Genomic DNA, 27827 nt, shown 5'->3' on the forward strand with positions numbered 1-27827 from the left:
AGTTTTAAAATCCCAGAAAACAATTATATCTCATTTGTTGATTCTAATTTTAAAAAGAAAAAAAACATATAATTAATTAACTTATATTATAATATTAATTATAATGTTTTTGAAAACTAAAAATGTGTTAATTTTTTAAACAACTCTATTCCTAAGATTACAAGAAATCTAACAAAAATAAAATAATAATATAAATATTAATTGATTCATAGAGTTATGAGATTTTATTGTTATCGATAATACATATTAATATTAGAGAAACATGTATAAAACTGAGTTGTCAAATAGATATATATGTTATGGACAAATAATCACATGCCTTCCTACCTCACCTAAATCTTTGTTGTATTTATCCTAAAAACAATTACCCAATCAAATATGAACAAATTATGTAGTATATTTATTAACGAAAAAAACTCTGTATTTTCGTTTTAATTTTCTATATATATATGTCTAGAGAGGACATGGTAAAGCTTTGTGGAACCACAAGTGATTAAGTTGAGGACAATTGCTAGCGGCAGCTTTTAGCATGGAGAATGAAGTTCAGCGTCCACTAGCTGATTTTCCAGTGAACATCTGGGAAGATATCTTCACTTCGTTCTCAAATTCGGATCTTGTACGTAAATCATTTTGATATAATTTTTTTTGTCGTACATAGTTTATAATATAGGATTCCCTTATAGTATATCCTATTATTATTTGATTCACTGATATGTCAACTCATAATAATTCACTTCCATATAGGGAAGTGATAAACTTAAAGAGAAGCATATTACTCTAAAGGAGACTGTGAAGGAGTCGTTTATGGCTTCAAGAGCGAACCCAATAGAGAACATCAAGTTCATTGACACGCTATGTCGCCTTGGTGTCTCCTATCATTTTGAGAAAGATATCACAGACAAACTGGAGAAGTCGTTTGATTGTCTTGATTTTAACCAGAAGATAAGACAAGAGAGATGTGATTTGTACACGGTTGGAATAGTTTTTCAAGTTTTTAGGCAATTCGGGTTTAAACTTTCTGCTGGTAATTATTTTTTTTTCTTTTAAAACGTTTCTAATGAAACGAGGAAATTATTATATGAATAAAGTTTACTAAGAAAATAGTTTTGATCTAACGCAATTTATTTTAGTTACGAAAAAAAACATTTGTTTGCATTTGACTTAACGCAATTTTGTATATTTACGTCTCAAGATGTGTTTAACAAGTTCAAGGACGAGGATGGGAAGTTCAAAGCACACTTAGTGGCTGATGCAAGGGGCATGTTAACCTTATATGAAGCTGCACAATGGAGCACTCCTGGAGAAGATATTCTTGATGAAGCTCTCGCTTTCTCAAATGCTCATTTAGAAGAAATTTCTTCTCGGTCTAGCCCTCATCTCGCTATACGCATCAAGAACGCCCTAAAACATCCATTTCACAAAGGCATCTCCAGGATAGAAACGAGGAAATTTATCTCATACTACGAGGCTGAAGAGAAGTGTGACTCAACATTACTTGAGTTTGCAAAGATCGACTTTAATTTGTTGCAGATGCTGTACCGCCATGAGCTTGCTTGTGTAACAAGGTAATTATCTCGACTGCTCAGCACATGCATATAACCGTACCTGAGATATTGGGATCTAACTCAAAATAAAAATAAAAATATATTAATTTTAAAGGATAAAATATAGTGTGTAAAATAATTATAAAACAGAAACAATTTAAAATATATATATATATATATATATTATCATATAATTATATCAACATAACTATATCATAATAATATTTGATAATTTTATATATTTTACCCTATAGTTATATCTCATAGGTAAATAGTAATATTTAATTCACATAATATTATATTGTCTATTTTAATATAATATAATTTATATGTAAAATTATCTGGGTAAAGTATTTTTATGAGAATTCTGATAACAAAATCTATAAAACAATTGTGCCACGCCTTTATTGCTGATATTTGTTTAGAAGTGAAGTTCTAAAAAGGGGCTATTGGGATGTCTCATTGAAATGTCACCAACACCGGCTCTGCAACACATATTATACAGGGGCTAGGGGTGGGCGTCGGGTACCCGTTCGGATTCGGGTTGGGTATTTTAGATTTTCGGGTATTTCGGTATAGAGGTGTAGAACCCGTTCAGGTATTTTTGAACTTCAGGTCGGGTTCGGGTATTTTAGTTCGGATTCAGTTATTTCGGATCAGGTTCGGATATTTAGATTTTGAAAAAAATATTAAAATCTTCATTTCTCAAATTTCTTGTATTTAAAAATATAACTTTCACTTAACTAATTTTTTTATTTTTAAAAGATTAATGATTAATAGATTTGGTCATAACATTTTAAACTAAAAAGATATTAATTTGGTTATTGTTTTAAAATTTGGATGTAACTTTTTCTTAATTCTTGAAATAAAAAGTTTGACATGCATTTTAAGTGAGTAGCAAATCATTTTCTCTGTAATTGTATGTATATCATATGAACTTAAAGTATGTGTAGTATTAATATAAATATTTTATATAAAATGAGAGATGTAAACTACAAATATAAGCTACTTCGGTTGGATTTCGGTCTGGATTATTCCGATCGGATTCGGATGCGGCTTCGTATATTGAGTAAAGTGCCCACCCCTAACAGGGGCGTATCCACGTGTGGAGTGGGTGTGGCACTAGCCAAATGTAAAAAGAGAGAAGTAGACATGCGGATTTTGTCTGAACCGAATTAATCGAACCAAACCAAACCAAACCAAAAATTTAGTTTTTAGTTTGGTTAATGGTTCGAGTATGATTTATTTCGGTAGAGTTTTAAAAAATAATATGGTTTTTGGTTTGGTTTTTGATTTTCAAAATAAAACCAAAATTAACCAAAAGCGGAACGAAACTGAACTGGACCAATTTTTCGGTTTAATTTTGGTGGGATTGCGGTGGAATTAAATATACCGAAACCTAAAATACCTGAACTGAAATAACTGAATAAACTGAAACCGCATGCCTAGAGATAGTGTGTAGCTATTTTAGGTCTCTAAGGCTCAAGTGTGCCCCCACAGAATCCAAGTTTGAACTCATGTGTTTTTAGTCTTTCAAATTTTCTATAGACTTTTATTACTTTTTCATAAATATTTTATCTTGTTCTTACTACCTAAATTTTTTCGTTTTTTATAGTGTTTTATTTCCGTTCTTTAATATTATTTTAAAATAAAATAATAACTTATTAGTTTTGACTTTCACAAATATTTTATTAAGTTTACTTTTTAATACTTTGGATGAAAATAAAAACTAAAATGAATAAGTTTTTATAATGCAATTACTATGTGAATATATAATATTATGATAATACTAAAAATGGATAACTAATTTTTAAAAAAATATTTATTTTTTATTTATTTCTTTTTTTAAATGATGACTAATGTATTTTAAAAAGAATAAATTAGTTTAATTTAATATATTAAATTAGATTTAGCATGTTAAATTATTTTATTGATCTGCTCCTCACACTATATGTATTAGTCTGGCATGAACTTGACCTTCTTCATCAAATTTCAGGTGGCACAAAGAAATTGAGTTTGAATCTAAAATAATATACGCAAAACATAGAGTTGCCGAGGCATGCTTGTGGGCAGTTGGAACATACTTTGAGCCTGAGTATTCTCAAGGACGAGTTTTACTAGCTAATGTAGTCATCTTACTCACAGCGCTTGATGATACGTATGATGCGTATGGCATATAGAATTTCGAATCGTATAAAACTCAATAATAAGAATAACTCTCTTATTAATCTCTTAAGGAAAACTCACTCAAAAACCTTAAGTTCTCACACAATCACAAAACTCGTAAGTTATGCAACACACTTGCATCTCCTTATATATAACTCAAATTACCTAAACTCATTAGGTATAACATAATTGGATATTTTCCTAATCCTTTAAAACATAACTCGGTAGGATTAGAAGTTAACTTATTTCTCAAGTTTCCTTTTTCCTTCAAGCTTAATCCAACATTCTCCCCCTTAAGCTTGAACTCCAGTTTCGATAAATCTTCAACACCTCTCATCTCTTTGAACTTAAATCTTCCAAGTGCACATGATGAAATCGCCACAATCTCTTGTTTGCTCAAACACCACGTAACTAGACATCCACCAAATAAAAAACTATGTCCTGCCATACTTTTGCCATCACCTGTGGCAACATTATAACTACTATTAGCTCCAACAATTGGTAGTTCCTTATCCGTGACAAACAGTTCATCCACGTACACAGCCATGATAATCAGATTATCTTTTTCCTCCTTTTGATACAATGACACTTCCTTACACGTTTCTATCCATTGCTCCTTGTTTATTATCACCAAAAAATGTACACACTCTGTTTTTGTCATAAGAACAAAATCACTCAGATACGCTGGCCTCACACTCATTCTCGTTGATCTCCTAAACTGAGGCTGTGACCATTCTTGTTCTTCATCACCATAGTCAACCTCATCGTCATTATTCTCTTCTTCCTTTTTGTCTAATTCCTCTTGATTTATCATGTTTGCCCTCATAACTCGAGGGTTCTGAGAACCATCACTTCCAAACTCTCTTAAGCCAATAATAAACGTTACGGAAATCCAAAGACTTTCTTTTCCAGCATAATCTGTCCTTGCATAACCAATGTAACCAAAAATTCTAAGCACCTCAACGTTTGGTTTCTTCCCTTTCAGTTCTTCGTATGAAGATCTTTCAACTAACGATCTGCTTGCTATCTTATTAATTAAATATGTAGCACATCTCGCAGACTCTCTCCATAGATAGTTAAGTGTACTTATGTGCTTTAAGATACTCTTAGTCATCTTTGCTAGCGTCCTATTATGCCTTTCCACCACTCCATTACGTTTATGAACGTAAAGTGCAATCAAGTATCTCTTAATACCGTGTTTATTGCTGTAGTCTTGGAACTCATAAGACACCAGCTTTCCATCTCTATCGGTTCGTAACGTTTTGGTCACAGTTCTCGTTTCTTGTTCAGCAAGTATCTTGAACTTATCCAATACCTCACTTTTTGAATAACCCTTCAGACGCTCAACCTCTCTTTTCTGATCATGTAGTTTGATTGCCACTTCCTGTAGCTCATGGAAAAACTTATCTGTAAACGGTTTTCCATAGTTCTTAAACATAACGGAGTCAACTAGTGACATAAGCTTCTGAAACTTCTCAGCCTTCTCGCGCTTATCTTTGTTTTTGTTATCAAACAGTATCTTTTGATTGTCACATAATTCAAGAATCTCTTCCAGAAACTCAGGGCACTCCTGACCCAAGTAGTCATCCAACGTCTCGTTCGTCATGCTCTCACTTTTTGCTTCAGTGTGGTCCGCAATGTCAACTAGATCCTCCACATGTGATGGCCAGATCTCTTCGTATTTGGATGACATGAGAAGACCACTGATTCCAATTAGCTGCAGTTCTGTTCTAGGTACTGGCTTAGAAGACAAGAACTGATCCATGATGTTCATGGTTAGGTAAAAAGGTTCAGGGTTAAGCTCGAATCTGACACATACATCTACCAACCATTTAACCAGAATAATTCTCATCTTCTCGTTAATCTCAGGCTTTGACCTCATGTAATCTTTTGAACGCCATTCACTCTCAACAGATTTATACAAACTGTAGATATCTTCCACATATTCAACAGATGCAAGGTCATCCTTAGCATCAGTAGAGTCGACATCAAAAATCTCTTCTTTCTGTTTCTTCTCAAAACAGCAAACAGTCTTGCTTCTCGCGGTAAGAACATACGTGTAAGAGACAGCTGTTTTATTTTTAGCGGCCGGGGATTTCTTCTCGATCTCATGGACAGCAACTAAGACATGTTCTTCATCACTGTGTGAGATTATCTCCATAACATCTACATCCTTAGGTTTCTCAGCTCTTTTCTTTGGCTTTGGTACCACGACTCTCTTCACCACAAGCTTGACGAGTGGGGCATGCTGAGAGCATGTACGAGGAAGATTGATCTTAGCCGTGTCATTCTTTGGGTGATTTCTTCGAAAAACATTGTCGATATCTTCAAAAACTTGACGGTTTCTCCCTTCCCCAGCATTCTTCTCATCATCTTCCACAACAATAGCAACAACATCACCCATGGTTTGCCAAGGAACAATCGATCTCCTTAGATTTGTTCTCTTCTTCTTCTTCTTATTCTTCACTTTCTTCTTCTTCTTCTTCACTCTCTTGAAGTCTCCCATAGTTTTGTTGGCTTCTCCTAAGCGTTTTATTGTTTCCTCTTGAAGCTTACTCACTTCATCATGAGCTATCAACCACTCTTCCGTCTGTTTCTTCAAGTTGATTTCTTGAAGCTTAAGCAATCTTTGGTTGTATGAACCGTTCTTATAGCTATCGGATCGTCCACTACCTCTTGCTTCAACTTGTTTTTCTTCCTTCTTCAACTTTGTTGTTCTTATTGCTCTGGTTCGATGAATAATATCCGTCGTGAACAGTACCCGTGAATAGTACTTCGATGATGAACAGTGCTCAGGGTTGATTTCCACCCACGTATATTCCAACTTCGTTTTACCCTTCTTCTTCTTTGTGAATATCAACCCAAACCTTGTATTTAACATATGTGACGTGTAAAACTCTTGTATACACCATTCATGATTTTGCACCACATTCACGTAAACCTCCATGTCTTTTCCATGTTTAACGTCCAACTGCTGCTGTGCCTTGTCTCCGGGTATATCAAAAACCCAGTTCCTGAACCTCCATCTCGTCTTCTTCTTTGCATTCTTTCTCTGCTTCTGAGACAGCTTCTCCATGGATGCAAGACGTGCACCTTCTCCGTCACAGGCCATCACCTGTGTTTTCATATCTGATTTAATCAGTGGGATCTCGTTCTTTCCTTCCTTCGTTATCACCGGCTGGATCATATTCAAGATCGGTTCATAACTCACAATCACCTCTGATTTTTTGGTCACTTCTTCTTTCGCTTTCTCACTCTCGAGGGATCCTCGATCCATCATCGCGATGATTCTATCGATGCATCTCATCACCTGATTCATGCGCTCTTCAAAGGATCGAAACCTGGCTCTGATACCAAATATAGAATTTCGAATCGTATAAAACTCAATAATAAGAATAACTCTCTTATTAATCTCTTAAGGAAAACTCACTCAAAAACCTTAAGTTCTCACACAATCACAAAACTCGTAAGTTATGCAACACACTTGCATCTCCTTATATATAACTCAAATTACCTAAACTCATTAGGTATAACATAATTGGATATTTTCCTAATCCTTTAAAACATAACTCGGTAGGATTAGAAGTTAACTTATTTCTCAAGTTTCCTTTTTCCTTCAAGCTTAATCCAACATGGCACAAAAGAGGAACTTGAGCTTTTCACATATGCATTGGAAAAGTACTCGTTTTCCATGTTTTTTTTTTTGTATTTATCGATGGCTGGCTTATTACATGACTTGCTAATGCAGGTGGCTTCCCGAAGCACCTAACGGGATACCTGACAGCATGAAACACCTTTACCGGACCATAATCGATTTCTATGATAAACTCGAGGATGAGCTTGAGAAGCAAGGAAGGTCCGGTTGTGGCTTCCATCTTAAAAAATCAGTTAAGACCTTAAGATTCAATTTTACGAATACTTTAATTATTTTTTATTTATTTTAAAATCCTCATTATCAGACCTAACTGATGATTTTTTCTTAATCAGTTGAAATCAACATCCAATGGATACATGCAAGAAGTAAACTGGTTGAAAAAGGATTACACTGCTAAATTTGACGAGTATAAAGAGAATGCGATCTTGTCTTCCGCTTACTATGCCATAATGGGCGTGACATTCGTCGGAATGGGAGAAGTGGCGAAACTTGATGCTTTTGAATGGTTAAGTTCGCATCCTAAAATTAGGACAGCAGCAGAGATTATCTGTCGATTCACAGATGACATTACTAGCTATGATGTGAGCACAAACTTGGAGTTTAGAGTCCTAACCATATATAAAGTATATCCAAGTTTTTTTCTATCCAAAAAAAAAGTATATCCAAGTTTTAAAAAAAATGTATTTACACGTATGTCTCAAATTGAATATTTTTTTGCCAAGGTATTGAATACTTTTGACATATTGGCATATCATGATTGCAGTTTGAACACAAAAGGGAACACGTAGCGACGGGCATCGATTGTTACATGAAGCAGTTTTGTGTTTCCAAGGAATTAGCCGTACATGGATTATTCAATATTGTATCAAATGCTTGGAAGGAGTTGAATCAAGAGCTAATGAGGCCTCACTCGTTTCTTTTCCCTTTCTTGATGCGAATTCTTAACCTTTCGCGTATCATCGATGTCGTCTACAGGTACGAAGATGCTTACACCCACCCCGAATTCTTAAAAGAGCACATTGTCTCTTTGCTCATTGAAAATATCCCCATTTAAGAATTTTATTGTGGTGGACTGGTGGAGATTATTACAATCCATGGAATTCCATAACGCAATGATGGCAAGGTAAATTTCGCATATTATGGTAGTTGAGCTATGTCGATCCAACATATTATTTGTATTTTTTAATCCCTGTCGGTCTGTGTTGTACTGATTTTTATCAGTAAATTGTTTTTTTTTCTTAAACACTTATCAGTAAATTGTTTTTATTTCAATTTTTTTCAACCCATTTGTATTTTAACTATTATTTCCATGACTCGATTTCTATTGGGATATATATATATATATAGAAGATATATGTAAATATCATAAGCTAGTGGTTAATCATGTAATTAGTAGTAAGTAGTTTACCCTAGTGTACATGTATATAAGGAGGTTACTCATCTAATAATAAGATAACTTTTCCTATAATCTATATGGTATCTGAGCTTACGCTCCTACAAACCTAAATTTTTCAAACCTAAACCAAAAGCCGCCATCATGAGTTCATCGTCAAACACCAATGAGATCATCTCTCTCAACAGAAACACAACCACGCTTCTCAACCTTAACATGTCTAATGTTACTAAACTCACCAGCACCAACTACCTTATGTGGAGTCTTCAAGTTCATGCCTTACTGGATGGGTATGCTCTCGCCAAACACCTTGACTCCACAGTCGTCGCTCCTGCTGCAACGATTACTACTGACGACGTTGCTACTGAAAATCCTGAGTTTGTGCACTGGACAAGATAGGACAGACTGATCTATAGCGCTCTCCTTGGCGCCATCTCACCCTCAATCCAACCGATAGTCTCTCGATCCACCACTGCTGCTCAGATCTGGGAGAGGCTTGCTGAAACATACGCAAAACCGAGTAGGGGACATATAAAACAGCTCCGAGATCAGCTGTGCTTCTTCACCAAAGGTAACAAGACAGTCGATGAGTATATCCAAGGTGTTGTAACCAAGCTTGATCAACTTGCCATCCTTGGAAAGCCATACGATCATGAGGATCAAGTTGAGATCATACTTGGAGGGCTTCCTGAAGAATACAAAAACGTGGTTGATCAGATCGAAGGCAAAGACACTGCCCCGAGTGTTCCAGAGATACATGAGAGACTTCTCAACTACGAAGCCAAGCTTCTCAATGGCAAAGACACCTCCTCTGTGATTGTTCCCACCTCGGCGAATGCAGTTCAACATCGCAATCAGACCAACAACAACAACAACCGCAACTACAACAACCGGAGAAACAACAACAACACCAACTCCTTCAGCAATGATCCTAATCGGCAATATGCGGCTTCTACCTACAGACCTGAAACACGCACATTCAAGCCCTATCTTGGGAAGTGCCAGCTGTGTAACACACAGGGTCACAGTGCAAGACGATGCCCTCAATACCAACCAGCTCAGCTGCTCATGAATCAACAACAAGCCAACATTTTTCTCCCATGGCAGCCGCAGGCCAATCTGGCTATGAATGCACCGTATACTGCTACAAACTGGCTGCTTGACTCGGGGGCGACGCACCACATCACGTCGGACCTCAACAATCTCTCCATGCACCAGCCATACCGCGGTGGTGATGATGTTCTAATCGCAGACGGTTCTGCCTTGCCGATTACTCATACGGGTTCCTCCTTACTTCCAACTCAAACTCGTGACTTTTCTTTACAGAAAATTTTATGTGTTCCAAATATTGACAAGAACTTGATATCAGTATATCGTCTGTGCAACACTAATAGAGTTTTGGTTGAATTTTTCCCTGCCTCTTTTCAGGTGAAGGATCTCAGCACGGGTGTCCCATTGCTCCAAGGCAAGATTAAGAATAAGCTGTATGAATGGCCAGTCTCGATGTCTCAGGCAAAGGCCATGGTTACTGCATCAACTCCAAAAACATCTCTTCTTCCGTGGCATTCTCGGCTCGGCCACCCTTCTTTTTCAGTTTTAAACACTATTATTTCTCAGTTTTCTTTACCTTTTTCTTCTCCAAAACAGAAACCTTTGTCTTGTTCTGAATGTTTGATTAATAAGAGCCATCGTTTACCTTTTACAAACACCTCTATTGTTTCACATCGACCTCTAGAGTATGTTTTCACAGATGTCTGGTCGTCTCCTATTGTCTCAGTCGACAATTTCAAATACTACATCATCCTTGTGGATCACTTCACTCGATACACGTGGCTCTATCCACTCAAGCAAAAATCTCAAGTTAAAGAAGTCTTCATTGCATACAAGGCGCTTGTCGAGAACAAGTTTCAAACGAAGATAGGCACATTGTTTTCTGATAATGGGGGTGAGTATATTGCCCTACGTGCCTTCCTTGCACAGCACGGCATCACTCATCTCACCTCACCGCCTCATACACCGCAACACAATGGTGTCTCCGAGAGAAAACATAGACACATTGTTGAGACAGGACTCACGCTTCTCTCTACTGCGTCTATACCCAAACACTATTGGACGTACGCCTTCTCTGCTGCTGTATATCTAATCAACCGGTTGCCCACTCCGGTCCTTGATCAGCAATCACCATATCATAAACTGTTTGGCGTCACACCAAACTATGAGAAATTGCGAGTGTTCGGATGCCTGTGTTTCCCATGGTTACGGCCCTACACCACACACAAACTTGAGGCTCGTTCTGTCAGGTGTGTCTTTCTTGGGTATTCACAAACCCAAAGTGCATACTACTGCCTTGATGCTACAACTGGTCGTATATACACTTCAAGATATGTTCAATTTGATGAGAATGTGTTTCCATTCCCGACCCTCGTCTCTTCTTCACACTCTGCCCAAGAAGAAACGACTCCTGTGACTACCTCTACGTTTATTCCAGTCACGGAACTGGCTTCGCCTTGTCAGGGACACCCAAGCTCGAGCCTTCACCCGCCGATTCCGCAAACGACATTGCCATCTCAGGTATTGCCTCCTAACTCTTTGTCTCCAACTTCTGCTCCTCCCCCTGAGCCCACTGCTCCTTCTGAAAATGAGCCGCAATCCTCGGCTCAGCACAACCCTGTACCAATAGAGCCCACTGCTCAACAACAAAATGAGTCGCAACCCACGACTCAGCCAAATCCACTTTTAAACACGACTCCACCCCTACCTGCCCAGTCTCATCAACCCATTTTACCACAAAATCCTACACACACACAACAACCACAAAATATCCATAAAATGCAAACCAGGGCCAAAAATAAAATCTCTAAACCAACTCAAAAACTAACTCTATCAGTTGCAGGTCACAAAAGTCTGGACATTGCTCCCACAACAATAGCTCAAGCCTTGAAAGATGATGAGTGGAGAGGTGCCGCCAATGCTGAGTTTGACGCACATATCAAAAACCATACGTGGGATCTTGAGCCGAACACACATGAGCACAACGTCATTGGATGTCGATGGTTGTTCACCACAAAATATCTACCCGATGGAAGGAAACGATGTCGCAAAGGTCGTCTCGTCGCGAAAGGATACACTCAGCAACACGGGATTGACTACTCTGAGACTTTCAGCCCGGTTATCAAGTCCACCACAATTCGGCTTGTTCTGGATATAGCGGTTACAAAGTCATGGCCTATCAAGCAATTAGACGTCAACAATGCATTTCTCCAAGGTGAGCTAACAGAACTGGTATACATGATGCAACCGCCTGGGTTCGTTGATAAAGACAGGCCCAACCATGTCTGCCGCCTTCGCAAACCGATATATGGCTTGAAACAAGCACCTCGGTCGTGGTACTTGTCGCTCAAGCAACATCTCCTCAGCACTGGCTTCGTCAACTCCATGGCTGATGCGTCTCTATTTGTGCACTCACGTGGTTCAATCATCACTTATGTTCTGGTATATGTAGATGATATACTGGTCACCGGCAACAACTCCACATTCGTCTCACAAGTACTCGCTGCCTTTGCTGACCGCTTCTCCATAAAAGACCCGGTTGATCTTCACTACTTCCTTGGCGTTGAGGCGACTCGCACATCTCGTGGTCTCCACTTAATGCAACGGAAGTACATCACTGACTTGCTACACAAGAATAACATGACTGATGCGAAGCCGGTTTCTACACCAATGCAAACCACACCTAAACTCACACTTGGCAGTGGCGCTCTACTTCCAGATGGCTCCCAGTACCGATCTCTCGTCGGAAGCTTCCAATACCTCGCCTTCACGCGACCTGACATCTCCTATGCTGTTAACCATCTTTCACAGTTCATGCACAAGCCGACGGTTGATCACTGGCAAACGGCAAAGCGCGTGCTCCGATATCTTGCGGGCACCAGCTCTCACGGTATCTATATTCACAAGAACTCCTCCTTCTCACTTCACGCCTTCTCTGATGCGGATTGGGCGGGTGACACAGATGACTTTGTGTCCACAAACGGCTACATTATCTACCTAGGTAAGAATCCGGTTTGTTGGTCCTCCAAAAAGCAAACAGGCGTCGCTCGTTCATCCACTGAAGCGGAATACCGTGCGGTCGCCAACACCGCCTCTGAGGTAACTTGGCTGTGTTCACTTCTCTCGGAACTTCATCTTCAGCTATCAGTTCCTCCAGTCATATATTGTGACAATATTGGTGCAACATACCTCTGTGCAAACCCCGTCTTTCACTCTAGAATGAAGCACATTGCCTTGGATTATAACTTTACGAGGAACATGATACACGCCGGGCAGTTACGAGTACAGCATGTATCCACAAGGGATCAACTCGCCGATACACTGACCAAACCACTCCCGAGATCACATTTTTCAGATTACTAGTTCCAAGATTGGAGTGATCCAACTCCCTCCATCTTGAGGGGGCGTATAGAAGATATATGTAAATATCATAAGCTAGTGGTTAATCATGTAATTAGTAGTAAGTAGTTTACCCTAGTGTACATGTATATAAGGAGGTTACTCATCTAATAATAAGATAACTTTTCCTATAATCTATAATATATATATTATATATATATATTTTTTGGTCGACTTCTATAATGTTGTAAATAACAACCACACAATGGCAAGAACAATTTGACCTTGAACTAGAATAAGACACACAAATTCGCTGACACTCTTAGACGAACTCGCAGATGTAAGTGAGAAAGTATAAGTTTGTAGAATTATGGAGAACAAAAGAAGAACACGGAGTAAACATAGCTAGAAGATAGACACAAGCAATTGTTTACCGAGAGTTCACCTAGAATGACTACATCTGAAACCAGCTGGCAAAGAGGCAATCCGTTATAATGTCAAGTACAAAGATATATAACATCTCTCTCTCAGCCTAACGGCTTGCTTGGTATGAAAACACACACACAAAAGATTAGAATACAAGAGCTCCTCTTATATAGAAATAGTCTATTACATTAACCTATTTGATTAGGGTGTCTGTCCCTTTCTATAAACTTATTTCCAAAATACTTGCAACTTCCATAACTCCATGAAAGTAACATTTCCAGGATCCTATGTGTTGAAACCACAATAGCAAAACTGTTTGACCTTAAACAAGAATCAAACACACAAACTACGACACACTTTCTGACCGACTCGTCGACGTAAGTTAGAAAGTATAAGTTTGTAGAATTATGGAGAACAGAAGAAGAACGCGAAGATATAGAAGATGGACACAAGTAATAGTTTACCCAGAGTTCACCTATAGAATGGCTACATATCTTGGGTCTGGCAAGAGGAAATCCACTATAATCTTAAGAACAAAGATATAAAACATCTCTCTCTCTCACAAGCTTACAATGGACTTACTTGGACAAGAGAGAAAAGAACACACGAGCTCCTCTTATATTGTATGAGTCTATTACATTACCCTAGTTGGATTAGGGCATTCGTTTCTTTCCATAAACTTATTAGGAATATTTCCAAAATACTTTAAACTTCCATAAACCATGAAAGTAATATTTCCAGGATCCTATCAACTTCCATAACTCCATAAAAGTGATGTTTCCCTTTCCTAATATGACGTCCTTGTCTTGGTTTAAGTTATGCGATCTTGTTTGATTTCCATCACCAAATTCTGACAGATTCCTTGATGGTGTCTCAGATGAAGTCATTGACGAATCCCAACAAACTCCACCTTGATGACATCAAACATGATCCACTACTTAGGTTAAGTAAACTCGTGCTTTGCCAGGCGATGCCGAATGCTCCTCAGTGTTTGGAATTCCCACAGAAGTTCACCGCTTCCTCAAACTTCTTTGTCGGAACCACCTTGGTTAATATATCAGGAGAATTCTTAAAAGTATATATCTTCTTCACACTTACATCACCTTGAGCGATAATATCCCTAATGAAGTGCATCATTCTGCTGATGTGCTTAGTCCTCTCATGATACACATTGTTCTTTGCTAGACACAATGCACTTTGAGAGTAACACGATATCTCCACCGTGTCTTGCTTGCAGCTCTCCATGGACTGTATAACCCATCCTCCTCCGCAAGACACAAACCATTGTCTCGACTCCTCCATATCTGCTCTCGTTCGTACGAGTGTGGGAGTGGCCAATGGTTCACACTCCAAGGCTTATTAAGATCGCTTTTATTTTGAAAGAGCTAAATTTGTGCTGACCCTCTTCAGATCCTCTTCTTGCTTTGTCAACTCCAAACCCTGTAATTTCACCATCTTCATCGCAGCTGCACTTCCATATAAATGATTTTAGAACTGTCACCATGAGGCTCCTTGTTGTCTAGGACTTGATATTCAATTCTTTCCCAACGAGCTCTCTAGAACCGAAGTTCTTGATTCTACTTTTAGCTGCCATGGTTTACATTAATATTTTCCGTCGTTGCGCTGTACATTCAGACATAGAACTGCCACAGTGATACTCCTAAAGATTGATTTTGCATCATTTTCTTTTCCCGCTGAGTTCTCCGGAGTTTATTGTCCATCTCTTCTTTACCAAAGAATTTTTACGGAAAATCTCCTCTCATCAGTTGGTACTTCAACGCATGTGCGAATGTGCTATTCCCTCTGTACCGTCGACGACTCTAGGTGTAGTCCTACTTCGGCAGCCTCTCCGCATCTCATTCCAATGTCACCTAAACTTAGCATCTCCCGACTCTGTCAACTGATATCCTTCATAGGATGTACCGTCTGTTTCTCTGTGTGTAGTCCTACTCCGACAGCCTCTCCGCACCCAATGCAACGTCGAGAGATAAGACGGCTTTCAACTGCTCTCAAAACCTATTGGTTGTGTTTTTCGACGTCAATCTCGACTTCTTTGTGTTTTTTTCGAACATGGGTTTTAAGACTGCAAGTAAAGACTTTCTACGAGTTTTTTCTCTCCTTATCCACCTCTATATTTTAATATGTTTTAGTTATGTTAGCTTATCAGCTTACTGTCAAATATCTCTACGGTTATAACAGACTTAGTTCATCAGACGTTTAATTTTAATATAAGAGAAAAATATATGGTAACTAGTAGATTATGTATTATTTTTTTAACTTAATACATTTACAATTGTGTTGACGAGTGTTTTCATACCTAACTTGGATCTACAGTTAAATAGCTGAATCTGGGGACCTGTATATTATTCAGTTGGGATTTAACTAAATCCTTGCTACTTAAAAACCTGATAAAACTTGGTAAAGGGAAAAACCCACCATTAACCCGTCATTTGACATTGGTTAACCAGTATAAAATTAAGATAAATCTGATAATATTTAATAGTGAATTAAATTGAATAAACAATTTGATTTGTTATTATTTATTTATTTTTAAATAGTAATTTATGACATCATTTAAAGAAAATAAAGAAAATAATGATAGAAGAAACCAAAATGTATTGGCAGTTTTTAGTATTATTTTTCATTTATTGATAATTTATTATATGCTTGTATTTTAAATTTTAAATTTTAGATTTTAATTATTTTTAAATTTTTATAGATAATTTTTTAGTTTATTGATAATTACATCATTTAAAGAAAATAAAATAGTGGAAGAAGAGTCAGTTCACTCCTTCATCAAAAGGTTCCAAACCGCCTCTTCAATATTGTCGTAAGCGACGGCAGGGCATATCTGCACTAAGAAACCTTATGGCATGAGTCATGCTTATGTGAAGTACCTTTTGCTTAAGAAACCAGCCACGCTGGAAGACTCTCTCTACCGAGCTTCAAGGTACATGGAAATGGAAGAAGAAAATAAATCATCTGCTTAAAAGAACGAGCCAACATAACAATTAAGGAGAAGGCACATGAAGATAACGACAACTGAAAAAAAGGACTTAGGGGATCAAAAAGAGATGGAAACTCTAGAAATCAGAGCTTTAATGTCAGCGAAGGAAACAAAATTGATGGCTATTCCTTCAAAATTGATGGCTATTCACAAAAAGAAACTTCAAAACCTCGATCAAACATATTAAGGTTCAATACATGGAACAAAGAAGATGGCAAGAATAATAAAACTAAAAAATTCTGCGATTTCCATAACAAAGGAGGACATCCACTCAATAATTTTATGGCTTCCAGAACTTCTTCTACTTTATGTTTCACGTAGAAGGATTAGTACAGCACGAGGAATCTCTCCCAAAAAGTCACAATGACACAGATGATCACAAGATAGATCGCGAAAACACCTTTAGCAATGATTCAGTAACTCAATCAAGGGATTGACACTCAGGTTATAACCAGATACACTAACTGCAAGTGCACAATAATATATGCAGTAGTAATGCGGGATCGAATCCACAAGGACCAGATACGCAATTCAAGTCTCAGTCCGTATCAAGCTAGAAGACACAGAGATTTGTGTGTAACAACTAAATAATGCAGTAAATAAAGAGCCATGTAACTTATAAAAAAGTGCTAGGCATCAAGTAATTCGCAGGAAATCAAATAATGAATGAAAGTATTTTGTCAGGGAATTAGTGAAGAACCATTCTTAAACTCATAATACAGTTTTATAATCTTTCACTATCGTGGCTCTAATTACTAGGGTCTAAACAACCTGATGAACTAACTTACATTGAACTTAGGAAGATAAACACGTATAAAGAACAAGTTATGATATGTTCACAAAGCACCTTAACATCAAAATTCACAGGCTATGGCCACTTTGCTCACAAAGATTTGTTTCAGACAATTAGACCAACTTTTCCTACCTATAATCAACCTAAGATCAATGAACTAAGTGATCAATAAAGTTTAGAGCAATTAAACAACTTTCCGTTTTTGTTATTTCGAGGTGCGACTCAATTAGGTTTTGCAGTCTTAAGTTGTTAGAACTAGGGATCTCGCCGATAACTCTCATAGCCGAGGATTCTACCCTGTTGTAACGCTCATACGTGAATTCATAATAAGACACCTTTTGCTCTTTTTACGATTTCTTATTTTATTACTGTTCTCGTTTCGTGTTTTGATTGCTTGGCGTGTGGTATTAGCAGATATTCGAGACTTCTGGGAAACCAGGGTTCTCCTAGTTTCCTAATTTAAATGGAAATCGACAGTGTGAATTTTGGTTCCCACAGGTAGAAGCCGAGGCACTCAGCCGCATCACTGATCTCCAAATCCGCAAGTTCATATGGACCCATGTGATCACGCGTTTCAGGGTCCCACATGAGATCGTAACGGATAATGGACCCCAGTTCACGAGTCATAACTTCAAAGAGTTCAGCAAGGATTGGGGCATCAAGCTCACGTTTGCAACTCCCGGACACCCACAATCAAATGGGCAGGCCGAGTCCACGAACAAAACCGTGGTGAGTATGCTGAAGAAACGCCTGGACAGCTCTCAAGGGCTATGGGCGGAGGAACTACATGGGGTACTCTAGGCTTACCGAACTGCCCCCAAGACGGCGACACAAGAAACTCCATACTCGCTAGTCTATGGTACTGAAGCCATAATCCTGACAGAGATGCATGTGAAGACCACCGTCTCCGGAGCCTTCACCCAAGAAGAAAACAACGACTTGATGTCATTAAGCCTGGACCTGCTCGACGAAAAAAGGGAGGCCGCTCGACTGAGGAACTGGTCCTATCAGCAAGACGTCGCCAAAAACTACAACAAGAAAGTCAGAACCAGAACCTTCCAGCAAGGAGATTGGGTCCTACGCTGGGTAGCCGAGAATACTACAGGGAAACTCGCCCCCGGATGGGAAGGACCCTACAAGGTAATAAAGGTGCGAGGAGCAGGAGCCTACAGGCTGCAAGATAGCAAAGGTAAAATACAACTCAACTGCTGGAATGCCCTGCATCTCAAAGCTTATCATTTTTAACAAAGGGTCTCCGGATCATAGTTTTTGTTTTATTATTACATATTGTTTAAGCACCGTGGTTTCCTACTCATATGTATACTAAAAGTCTCCGGACAAAGCTTATATAATAAAATAGTTCTGGCTATAAAAGTAGTAGGAAAGCCACAATACTTAAAGGGGCATATAGGGCTGGATCAGGTTCCATGAAACCTTCGAAACCCAGCTCAACCTCACTGACACGTAGTATTTCCACGTGAAAACAAATGGGTATGAGACATAAGGCATGAATGGGTCTTCGCAAACCTGAGTATACTATCGATACTACCTAAAACCTCTGTATAGCCTAAGGCATATCATTTTAGTCACGTTATAAGATGCGGGGCGGTCAACGACTAGAAACTCCGTGATGTTAGTCACGGTTCCGGCTTTGACAGCGAGTCTAATCGATCCATAGGCCATGGTCGTTTCCCCCGAAAGTCCTAGCAATGGGCTTGGGTATTTCGCGATTTCGGATTGACTGACCCCCATCTTTTCAAGAGTGTCTTTGAAGATGATATCGGCCGAGCTTCCGGTATCGATTAGTACTCTAGCGACGTCGATATCTCGAATCGTCAACTCGATAACAAGGAGATCGTTTCGAGGTTTGGCCCGATCGATCGTTTCTCCCCCCCTTGATTGAGATGACGTTCGCGCACGTCGAATCTCGCATATGGTTCCTGATCGTTGAGTGGCTTTTGCGGGTTAGATTGATCCGTAAGTCCCCCTCCTTCTAGCGCCAAACTGTGGGAACCGAAATTCACACTGTCGATTTCCGTTTAAATAAGGAAACTAGGAAAACCCTAATTTCCCAGAGGACCCGGATATCTGTTAATTACCACACGTCAAGCAATCAGAACACGAGAATAACAACGATAAAAGTAAGAAATCGAAAAGAGAGAGAGAGCAAAGTAGATCTTTATTCCGAATCTGCGTATGAGCGTTACAACAAGGTATAAGCCTGGGCTCGAGAGCTGTCGGCGAGATTCCTAGTTCTAGCAACCCTAAGACGGCTAAACCTAATTGAGTCGCAGCTCGAAATAACAAAAACGGAAAATTGCCTAAATTGCTCTAAGTGCTAAGTTTGCTCTGAAAAAGTTCCTCCCCCTTGCTCCTCGCCTAGGACTCCTTATATACTAGCTCCAAGGTCGGTTTACGCTTTTACTCTTCTGCCCTTAAGCCGTCATAGCATAAAAATGGAGATATTCCATTTTTCCCGATCTTCACAATTATCTTCAAAACTTCCGTATTTATCCGCGGAAACTTGACATTTATCCTTCCTCGTGGGCCAAGCGTGAACCATGCTGTGGTTCACGGGCTTTTGGTTAGGAAAAATTGTAGGATGGGCCTCGAGTCGTGTTTTAGGTCCCTTTGGGCCGTCTTTCGACTCGACACGTTTACTACGAGTTTTCCGCGGTTTCTAATCCGCGAAGTTTTATCGATGAATTAGAATAGCGGGAAACATGGACTGAGCTTGCTACGGTCTTCGGGAGATAGCATTCGAAGGTTTGACGAGAATGCAAGGACTGGTGTCGTATCGATGTTCGGAAAGGTTCAATCGCTACACAGCGACCGAACTTTGGCTCGAGCCCGGTCGCTACGTAGCGACCGAGCGAGACGAGTGCTCGGTTGCTACGTAGCGACCGAGCTTTGGCTCGAGCTCGGTCGCTACGTAGCGACCGAGCGGGACGATCGCTCGGTCGCTACGTAGCGACCGAGCTTTGGCTCGAGCTCGGTCGCTACGTAGCGACCGAGCGGGACGATCGCTCGGTCGCTACGTAGCGACCGAGCTTTGGCTCGAACTCGGTCGCTACGTAGCGACCTGTTTCGAGCCTTCGTCGGACATCTCGATTCTTTCTTCCGTAAAGCTTTTTCGTAAGACATAGTCTCTTTTCGAAAAGTACTCTTCGGAGAAATTTTTACTTTCTTCCTCGGATGTTTTGGATGTTAAATTTGTCGTAACCGTTTTTGACCCCAACAGAGAGTGGTAAAGTCTGGCACTTGGATTTTCATCCACACCAGCAAAACTTTAATAATCAAATAATGGCTTTTTGCAGAGGCAGCATGCAGCACGGGAACTCGATAGTGACCAGCTTCCGAGCGGTAGAAGGCGAAATCCCAATAGGTACCAGTAGTAGTCTCTCCTAGGGAGATACGGTCCCTGCGAAACCATAATTCCGGGTTAACACGAAACCCGGGTCCAGGCCCACAGGTCCTATAACAAAACTTTCACGAGAAATCCCAAGAACTCTCGAAATCTTGAAAGACCTCAGGGTCCAAATACTCATAAACTACGGACCCAAGGTCCATAATCATGCTAGGATTTCAGGGGTCGGTCCCAGGAACCCATAAAATTCAAGGTCCAAAGACGACTGAAACCCCAAATTCTCCAAAAAGCCACACGGCCCCAGGAATTAGGTGATTCCCACCAAGAAACGATTCAACACGCAAAGTAGGGGCTAAAGAATCAACTCAACGCACGAAAGGAGTCAAAAGCAACAATCTTTTAAAGGGACCGCAAAGGATCAACGTTCGAAACAGTAGAAGTAAAAAAGCTCAAAACACCAGCATAAAAAAGGCGTCTCTAAAACATTCAAAAAGACGAATCCCCCGAGTATCACGATCCCACTGCAGATCCCGAGGTAGCTACTTGAACCGGTCCTCCAGTCATCAGCGGGTCAACTCCTTCAGCCCAGAATAGGTAACGACGATTTTCTTCTTCCGGATTCAGTGATCCACTTTCTTCTCCAGCCACTCCTTCATAAGCCCCCATCTAGCCGTAGCTCTCGTCCGGAGGACTAATTGGTCCCTATGGAACGCCATACCCCGCACATGGTTACGAAGGAAAAACAATTCGGTGAGCAATCTCTGATGAACAGCCATAGGAGAGATACGAGTGGGTGGAGCTTTGGTACCAGCCGGAGGAACGAAAGAAGTACCATAGACCGATGAAGCAGCTCTAACCAATCTTGGGGAAAGAGTATCAAAGGGTCATCTCTTTCGGGTCTTTGCCTTTTGATACTCATCATAGATAGTCGAAACCGAAAGCCTTGCAACGTTCCCTGAAGAAAGACAACACGAAAAACTAGAAGAAAGAATTGCAAAGAATGGAATCTCATCCCACACACGACTATGGCGTAGAGCCTCCTTGCTCATCAGGAAGTTCATCCACCGGAATCGTTGAGGAACTCCTAACACGAGCTTCGCCACTACCTCCCCGATGAAAGACACCGGACGAACTACATCTGTCATCATAATAAAACATCAGTTCTGAACAAGCGGCAAAAACAAGACGAAGAAGGTAACTTACCCGCGGTACGCCGCGAGAAAAGAAATTTTGTGAAAAACAATAAAGGCCGGAGATGTCCTCTTCAAGATATCGGATCTCAAGAATCTCCGGAAGAGATCATCAAAACTCCAGACTCTGTCCTCCATGTCAGATTCAAAGAACCTGAAGAAAGACTACCAAGGCTGTGTCCTCTACAGAGAAACCATCTCTCACTTGGGTCCGAAGAAGAAATTCCAGCCTACGAAGAACCCAAAAGATGAGCCCCTGGAATGCTGTCCTGCCCGAGGGATACCTGTTGAGAATGAGCAACCCCGGTTGACTTGAGTGCACAAGTTATTCCTCGAAATCGATGACAAAATCGAGAAATAAGGGGCAAACTGTTGGAGAAAAATACTCAGGTACTACTTTCCTCTAGACCCGAGGCAGGACCCAGACCTCCGGGTCCCCGTTTTAGGAACACTCAGGATCCCCAGTATCGGGTACCCCGGTATCCGTTCCTGGAACCACCTCCAGCTCCAAGAAAAGGAAAATTACCGATAAGGAGAATGATAGACCATATATTTTACCCATTTTTAATCATGGTCTATAAGTGTTTTAAAGTGTTTTAAGATACAATTATTATGTTTTGGAGTCTATTTTGAGTATTTACAGGTTCAGGGACGTTTAGGAGAAATATGGTGATTTTGGAGTCTTTTGGAGCCTTTGGAGGTGCAGAGTTGCACAGACGCGTCATATGTTTAGCTATGGATGAAGACCTTCCGACCGTTAGATTGAGCCCATATTTTGACACACGATAGAGCTTTGAGTTAGCTTTCCAATGCCACCGGGTTCAGGTCAATCAGCATCCTGTAGCCGAAGTTATCCCGTTTTACTGAAGAGTGGTCAGTCTGCCTTGCGAGAGGAAGCTGCCGAGAAGAAGAAGCCACGTCGATCGATGCAGCACTCTGCACGTCGATCGATGGAGATCCCAGATCGTGGGCGTTGTATATTTTATGACTGCGTGAAGCCCAGAAGCCAAAAATTACCAAAATGCCCTTGGACGACCAGAAATCCTATTTATGTCATTTCTAAGCCATTGTTGACGGCTACGCTTTCTAGACTTTTTTACGCTTTCATTTCCATTGTTTCTATGAGAGGAGAGAAGGAAGGAACTCCTATCAGAGTCCTCCTGAAACTCTATTGGTTTTCTTATCTATTTCATTTCAGTTTTATATCTATTCATCTATGATTTCTGTTTTCATGTCTGAATAGATCCACCTGTTAGATCCAGGGTTCAGATAGGTTTGTGGGATTAGCCCCAAACTATAGATCTGCCTTGTTGTGATATTCATGATAGATCTATACTTATTGCTTGTTCTAGAGTAATTAACTAGAATATTGATCATATGATTGCATACACAAGCATCCTTGTTATCCAATCCTGACATCTATCTATTATATTAGGATTGTTAGAGAGGGATAACCGCCAATTTAGCATCCTAATAGGGCAAATCATCTCGCGCATAGGCCTGGCTAGAACCCGTCGATCGATGTCCTCAACTGACTATCGGTCGACGTAGGCAAAGGTGTATCGGTCGACGTCCCTATAGGACCATCGGTCGACACTCTTTCGTTGTTAACATACTAACCGTTGAGACACGAGATCTAGCGAGTTAACCAGTGAAACATGCGACAGCTGATCACTGAGTTAAGCGGTTGAGCTCTAACATATCATGCATGCAACAAATAGGTACCTATAGGAATTATAATCTCCAACACCTGAATAGAAACCCTAGATCTAGCAACCATCCTTCCATCGAACACCCCTTGCCAAGCTGAACAATTGACTTGTTCAACTTGTTTACTGCTTTGTTTATTTAATTGCTATTTTACTGCTTTATAATCTATTAGCCTACTTTATTATAAATTGTTTAGATCTAATCGGTTCCCTAGCTCCTTGTGGATTCGATCCCTAAGTACTATAACTCGACCTCTTTTGATGAGAGTAACACTCTTTAGAGTAATTTGAGTGATATCAAATTTGGCGCCGTTGCCGGGGAGCTTTGATCGCCATTAGATCTTTTTAGTTAGATTTAGTTTAAGTTTTATTATTGTTCGAAAAAAAAAACTCATAAATTTTTTTCTTCTATTTCAGGTACATAACTCTTAGTACCAGAAAACAATGAAGAGAAAATTTCTAGGTCCTTCAAGGAAGGAGCATGCTGATCTATGCACGATCCGTAAGTCTAAGAGGGAAGTATCGATCGACACCCTCCAAGCAGCATCGATCGACAGCATACACCATCAATCGATCGACACCATTCATCCGACGTCGATCGACAAACGACGTACAGCGGTGATCGACAGAGCCAACAAATCGTCAAACAACACTGTTCACCCATGTACTGTTCATCCTAGTATTGTTCATCGCGATACTATTTATCGCAACACTATTTACCTACCATCGATCGACACTATTCCAATTCCGTCGATCGATACTATTCATGTTCCGTCGATCGATACTGTTCAACCGAACACTGTTCACCCAAATACTGTTCATCGCGATACTATTCATCGCGACACTATTCATGTCCCGTCGATCGACACTGTTCATCCCGTGTCGGTCGACACTATTCATATCCTCTCGATCGACACTGTTCATCCCGTGTCGGTCGATACTATTCATATCCCGTCGATCGACACTTTTCATCCCGTGTCGGTCGACACTATTCATCTTCCGTCGATCGACACTGTTCATTTTCTGTCGCTCGACACTATTCACCCGAACACTGTTCATCGCGATACTGTTCATCCGAACACTTTTCATCGTGACACTGTTCATCGAAACACTATTCATCGCTGTACTGTTCCTCCAATGACGAACACCACTTACGGAGAGACAGAGAAGGTCGAAGCGCTCATACTTAAGATCGACAAGAAAGGTATTTGGTGAGACGAAGAAGGTCGCCCTTGCAGCCTCACAGGATAATTGATTAATGCGGAGGGTAGTGTAATCCCTGATGTAATTGCTGTGGCTGAGACGAATACCTTTAATTTGACAAGTCAATGGTAGGATTGGGGAAGTGATGATCCATTTTACGGTCTTCCTCATGAGGATCCCAAAGATCTTATCAAGAGACTTGAGGAGTTAGCCTCAGCAAACAAGCACGATGAAATATCAGCAGGCCACATTATCTGCAAGATCTTCCCCTATTGTTTATCTAGAGATGCTTTTAGCTGGTTCAGTATGCTGCAACCAAGATCTCTAACCTGCTGGGAAGACATCAAATGCGCCTTCCTAGGTAAATTTTTTAGCGAAGCTGTAGTAACTCGAAGTAGAAGGTTTGATTACATGGTGGATAAGATGATTGAAGATCACGAGAAAGGAATAATCACTAGTCTTAGTCAGATTAGTATTAGTCAGATTATGGATTTTGCCTATAGCGAGCAAGATGAAGATTTTGAAATCCCGACCATTCATGTCAAGCAGCCAGACATTCAGGTTCACCATGCAGATAAGAGTAAGTAGAAGGACGAACTGAACAGAGAAAAACTGGTCAACCATGATACATTTAAAGATGATGAATATCATGTATCAGGAGAGCAGAGCAAAGTAGAAGAAGCTGATACAAAAGATCCGACTTCAGCATCGATCTACAGTAGTAACTCAGAATCGATCGATATCCGCACTTCAGAAACGATCGATACAGATATTTTTCATCGATCAATACCTTCTACAATCTCTGATGCTACCACTGTGTATGTTATGACTGGACGACCGAAGGCAATTAGAGACTATAACAGTCCTGAGGATGCTTATGCTAAAAGGTCTGCATTGCGTCGTTCAGCACTTCAGAATACTGTCCTTGAGCTGCACACTGCATATATCTCTCTTGTGGGTCAGCATTCTTTCCATGGTTTTCCTCATGAAGATCGCACTTTCCACCTGGAGACATTTGTAGATATGGCATCGACCATCATATGCAATGGAGTCTCTGAAGACTACTATTTATGCAAATTATTCTCATACTCTCATGCTGGAGAAGCAGCATATTGGTTCAGGAAGTTGCCACTAGGATCTCTCACTACCTGAAATGACATCAGATACGCCTTCCTCAACAAATTTCTCTATGATGCTGCAGCAAATCTAGAGATTGAGATAAGGTCTATGCTGGAATATATGGTGGAGGATGATGAGCAACATGAGTCTGGAAAGCTGAGCACAGTAGAAGTAGCTGATATTAGTGACATGAGCTCATCATCGATCGACACCCTTACCATAACATCGATCATCACCCCCACCTCATCGTCGATCGACCCCAATACCTCAGAAATGATCGACACAGACTATTGTCATCGATCGATTCCACTTGAAATCCCTGAAAGATCGAGTTGTCCTCAGGACATTGCAAACTCGACACAGGAGAGCATCGATGAATCAAGCTGTGATCTTACCTCAGGTGTCGACAAAGTCACTCTGAAAGACTTTCTGGAGTTGGAAGAATGGTTTTGGCAGAAGCTTGATGATCAGCCCGCTTCGGGAAAAGGTCTGGAAAATTCCTTAAAGGCTGACGACATCGACCGATATAAACCTGATGAGATCGATCGACACCCACCCTACGACATCGATCTACAGTCGCCGTCTAACATTGATCAACATACACCTGACTGTATCGCTCGATACCTACCCGATTGCATCGATCGACACCCATGTTTGGATGAACTATCAGGATACATGATTGAACCAGAACTGGTTGGAAGAAAAGAACACACGTCTGGAGCCTCACACCTTGCTGTCCCCGAAAATCTAAGACCACCTCTATGCAAAGAAGAAGATGTTGGGATTTGCAAAAGAGTGAAGAGGATACATGATCCTGTGAAGATTATGGTTCCATGTGCAGTGTTTGAAGTTGAATCTCCTATCCCACCAGATAAAGGTGTGTATCTGAGTTCTTACATTGAGGTATTCAATGAGAAACATCATGTAGAAGCTTCTCAGAAAGGGCTGCGATTTAGAGATGAAGGCCTAGCAAAAGCACCATCGAACAACATCAGCAAATCGGAATTGAGCGACACTAACACTTCATCATCAATCGATACCGATCAGATACCATCGATCGACACCCTTCGCGTATCAGAGCAGAATGAGTTAGAAGTGTGTCAACATCCTTTTGATGGAGGCACCACCACGCGATCAGACAAGTCTGGGGGAAAGAAGTGGAAGAACTGGAAGAAGAGAAAAAGAATTAATGAAGGTTCTCAGTTATCATTGATTCCTCACTTCTCAGATGATACCAGGAAATCCAGAGTGGGATTACACAAGTCTGTGGGAAAGAAGGGGAGAAATTGGAAGAAGCGGAAACGAACCAAAGGAGGTTCTCAATTACCATTGACTCTTTACTTCTCAGATAGTATCATAAAATCAAGAGTGCGCAGCAAATGCTTCTCACATCCATATGCAAAACTTATAGCACTCCTTATTGTTGAGATGATAGACAAAGGAGAAGGGTATATGGAGGAGGCTTTCACACAAGAATGATAAAGCTTCAAAGAGTAGACATTGAGACTTGGTTTGGAGCAAGTTCTCATTCTTATGCGGACTTAATCAGATCTCCAGAAGTCAAGCTAATGACTAAAAATAAGCGCTGAGTGGGAGGCAACCCACTGTTAGGTAATTTTAAATATGGTTTATCTTTCATTTATTACTGATTCTTTGTTTTCTAAAGATTTCAGGTAAAAAAAAAAAGATGAACAGTAACGACGGTACTGTGGCAGAGACATTGTAGCAGCAACATCGAGACTGTAGCAAAGCACTGTTCATCGAAAAAATATTATTATTATTATTTTTTATTGATTATTGGTTTTATTATTTATTTATTAATTGTATTAAATGTTTTGTTTATGTTAGTAAAAGGACAAGATCCGA

General features: G+C 40.0%; 2 protein-coding genes across 7 annotated transcripts; one reads left to right on the forward strand and one right to left on the reverse strand.

Annotated features, from left to right (window-relative positions):
• The first annotated feature begins 304 nt into the window (after positions 1–304).
• Positions 305–27827, forward strand: LOC106380498 (alpha-humulene/(-)-(E)-beta-caryophyllene synthase). 6 transcript variants are annotated; one of them, XR_007338437.1, is made up of 9 exons: positions 305–616; positions 745–1024; positions 1193–1565; positions 3541–3713; positions 7343–7388; positions 7459–7597; positions 7698–7988; positions 8129–8589; positions 8622–8718. XR_007338437.1 is itself a non-coding variant. In XM_048776895.1 (9 exons), the coding sequence occupies exons 1-9, from the start codon at positions 530–532 to the stop codon at positions 24085–24087; spliced, it is 1632 nt and encodes a 543-aa protein (XP_048632852.1). In that variant the 5' UTR covers positions 305–529; the 3' UTR covers positions 24088–27827. The 6 variants fall into 6 exon arrangements, 5 of the variants coding, with proteins under 5 accessions (XP_048632852.1, XP_048632849.1, XP_048632850.1 ...); XM_048776895.1 differs by lacking the exon at positions 8622–8718 and adding an exon at positions 24057–27827 and having other exon boundaries at positions 8129–8340; XM_048776892.1 differs by having other exon boundaries at positions 8129–8639.
• Positions 3708–7336, reverse strand: LOC106380497. Its single transcript, XM_013820261.3, has one exon. The coding sequence runs from the start codon at positions 7027–7029 to the stop codon at positions 3856–3858; it is 3174 nt and encodes a 1057-aa protein (XP_013675715.1). The 5' UTR covers positions 7030–7336; the 3' UTR covers positions 3708–3855.

Source organism: Brassica napus, chromosome A3, assembly GCF_020379485.1.
Source record: "Brassica napus cultivar Da-Ae chromosome A3, Da-Ae, whole genome shotgun sequence".
Taxonomy (NCBI): domain Eukaryota; kingdom Viridiplantae; phylum Streptophyta; class Magnoliopsida; order Brassicales; family Brassicaceae; genus Brassica; species Brassica napus.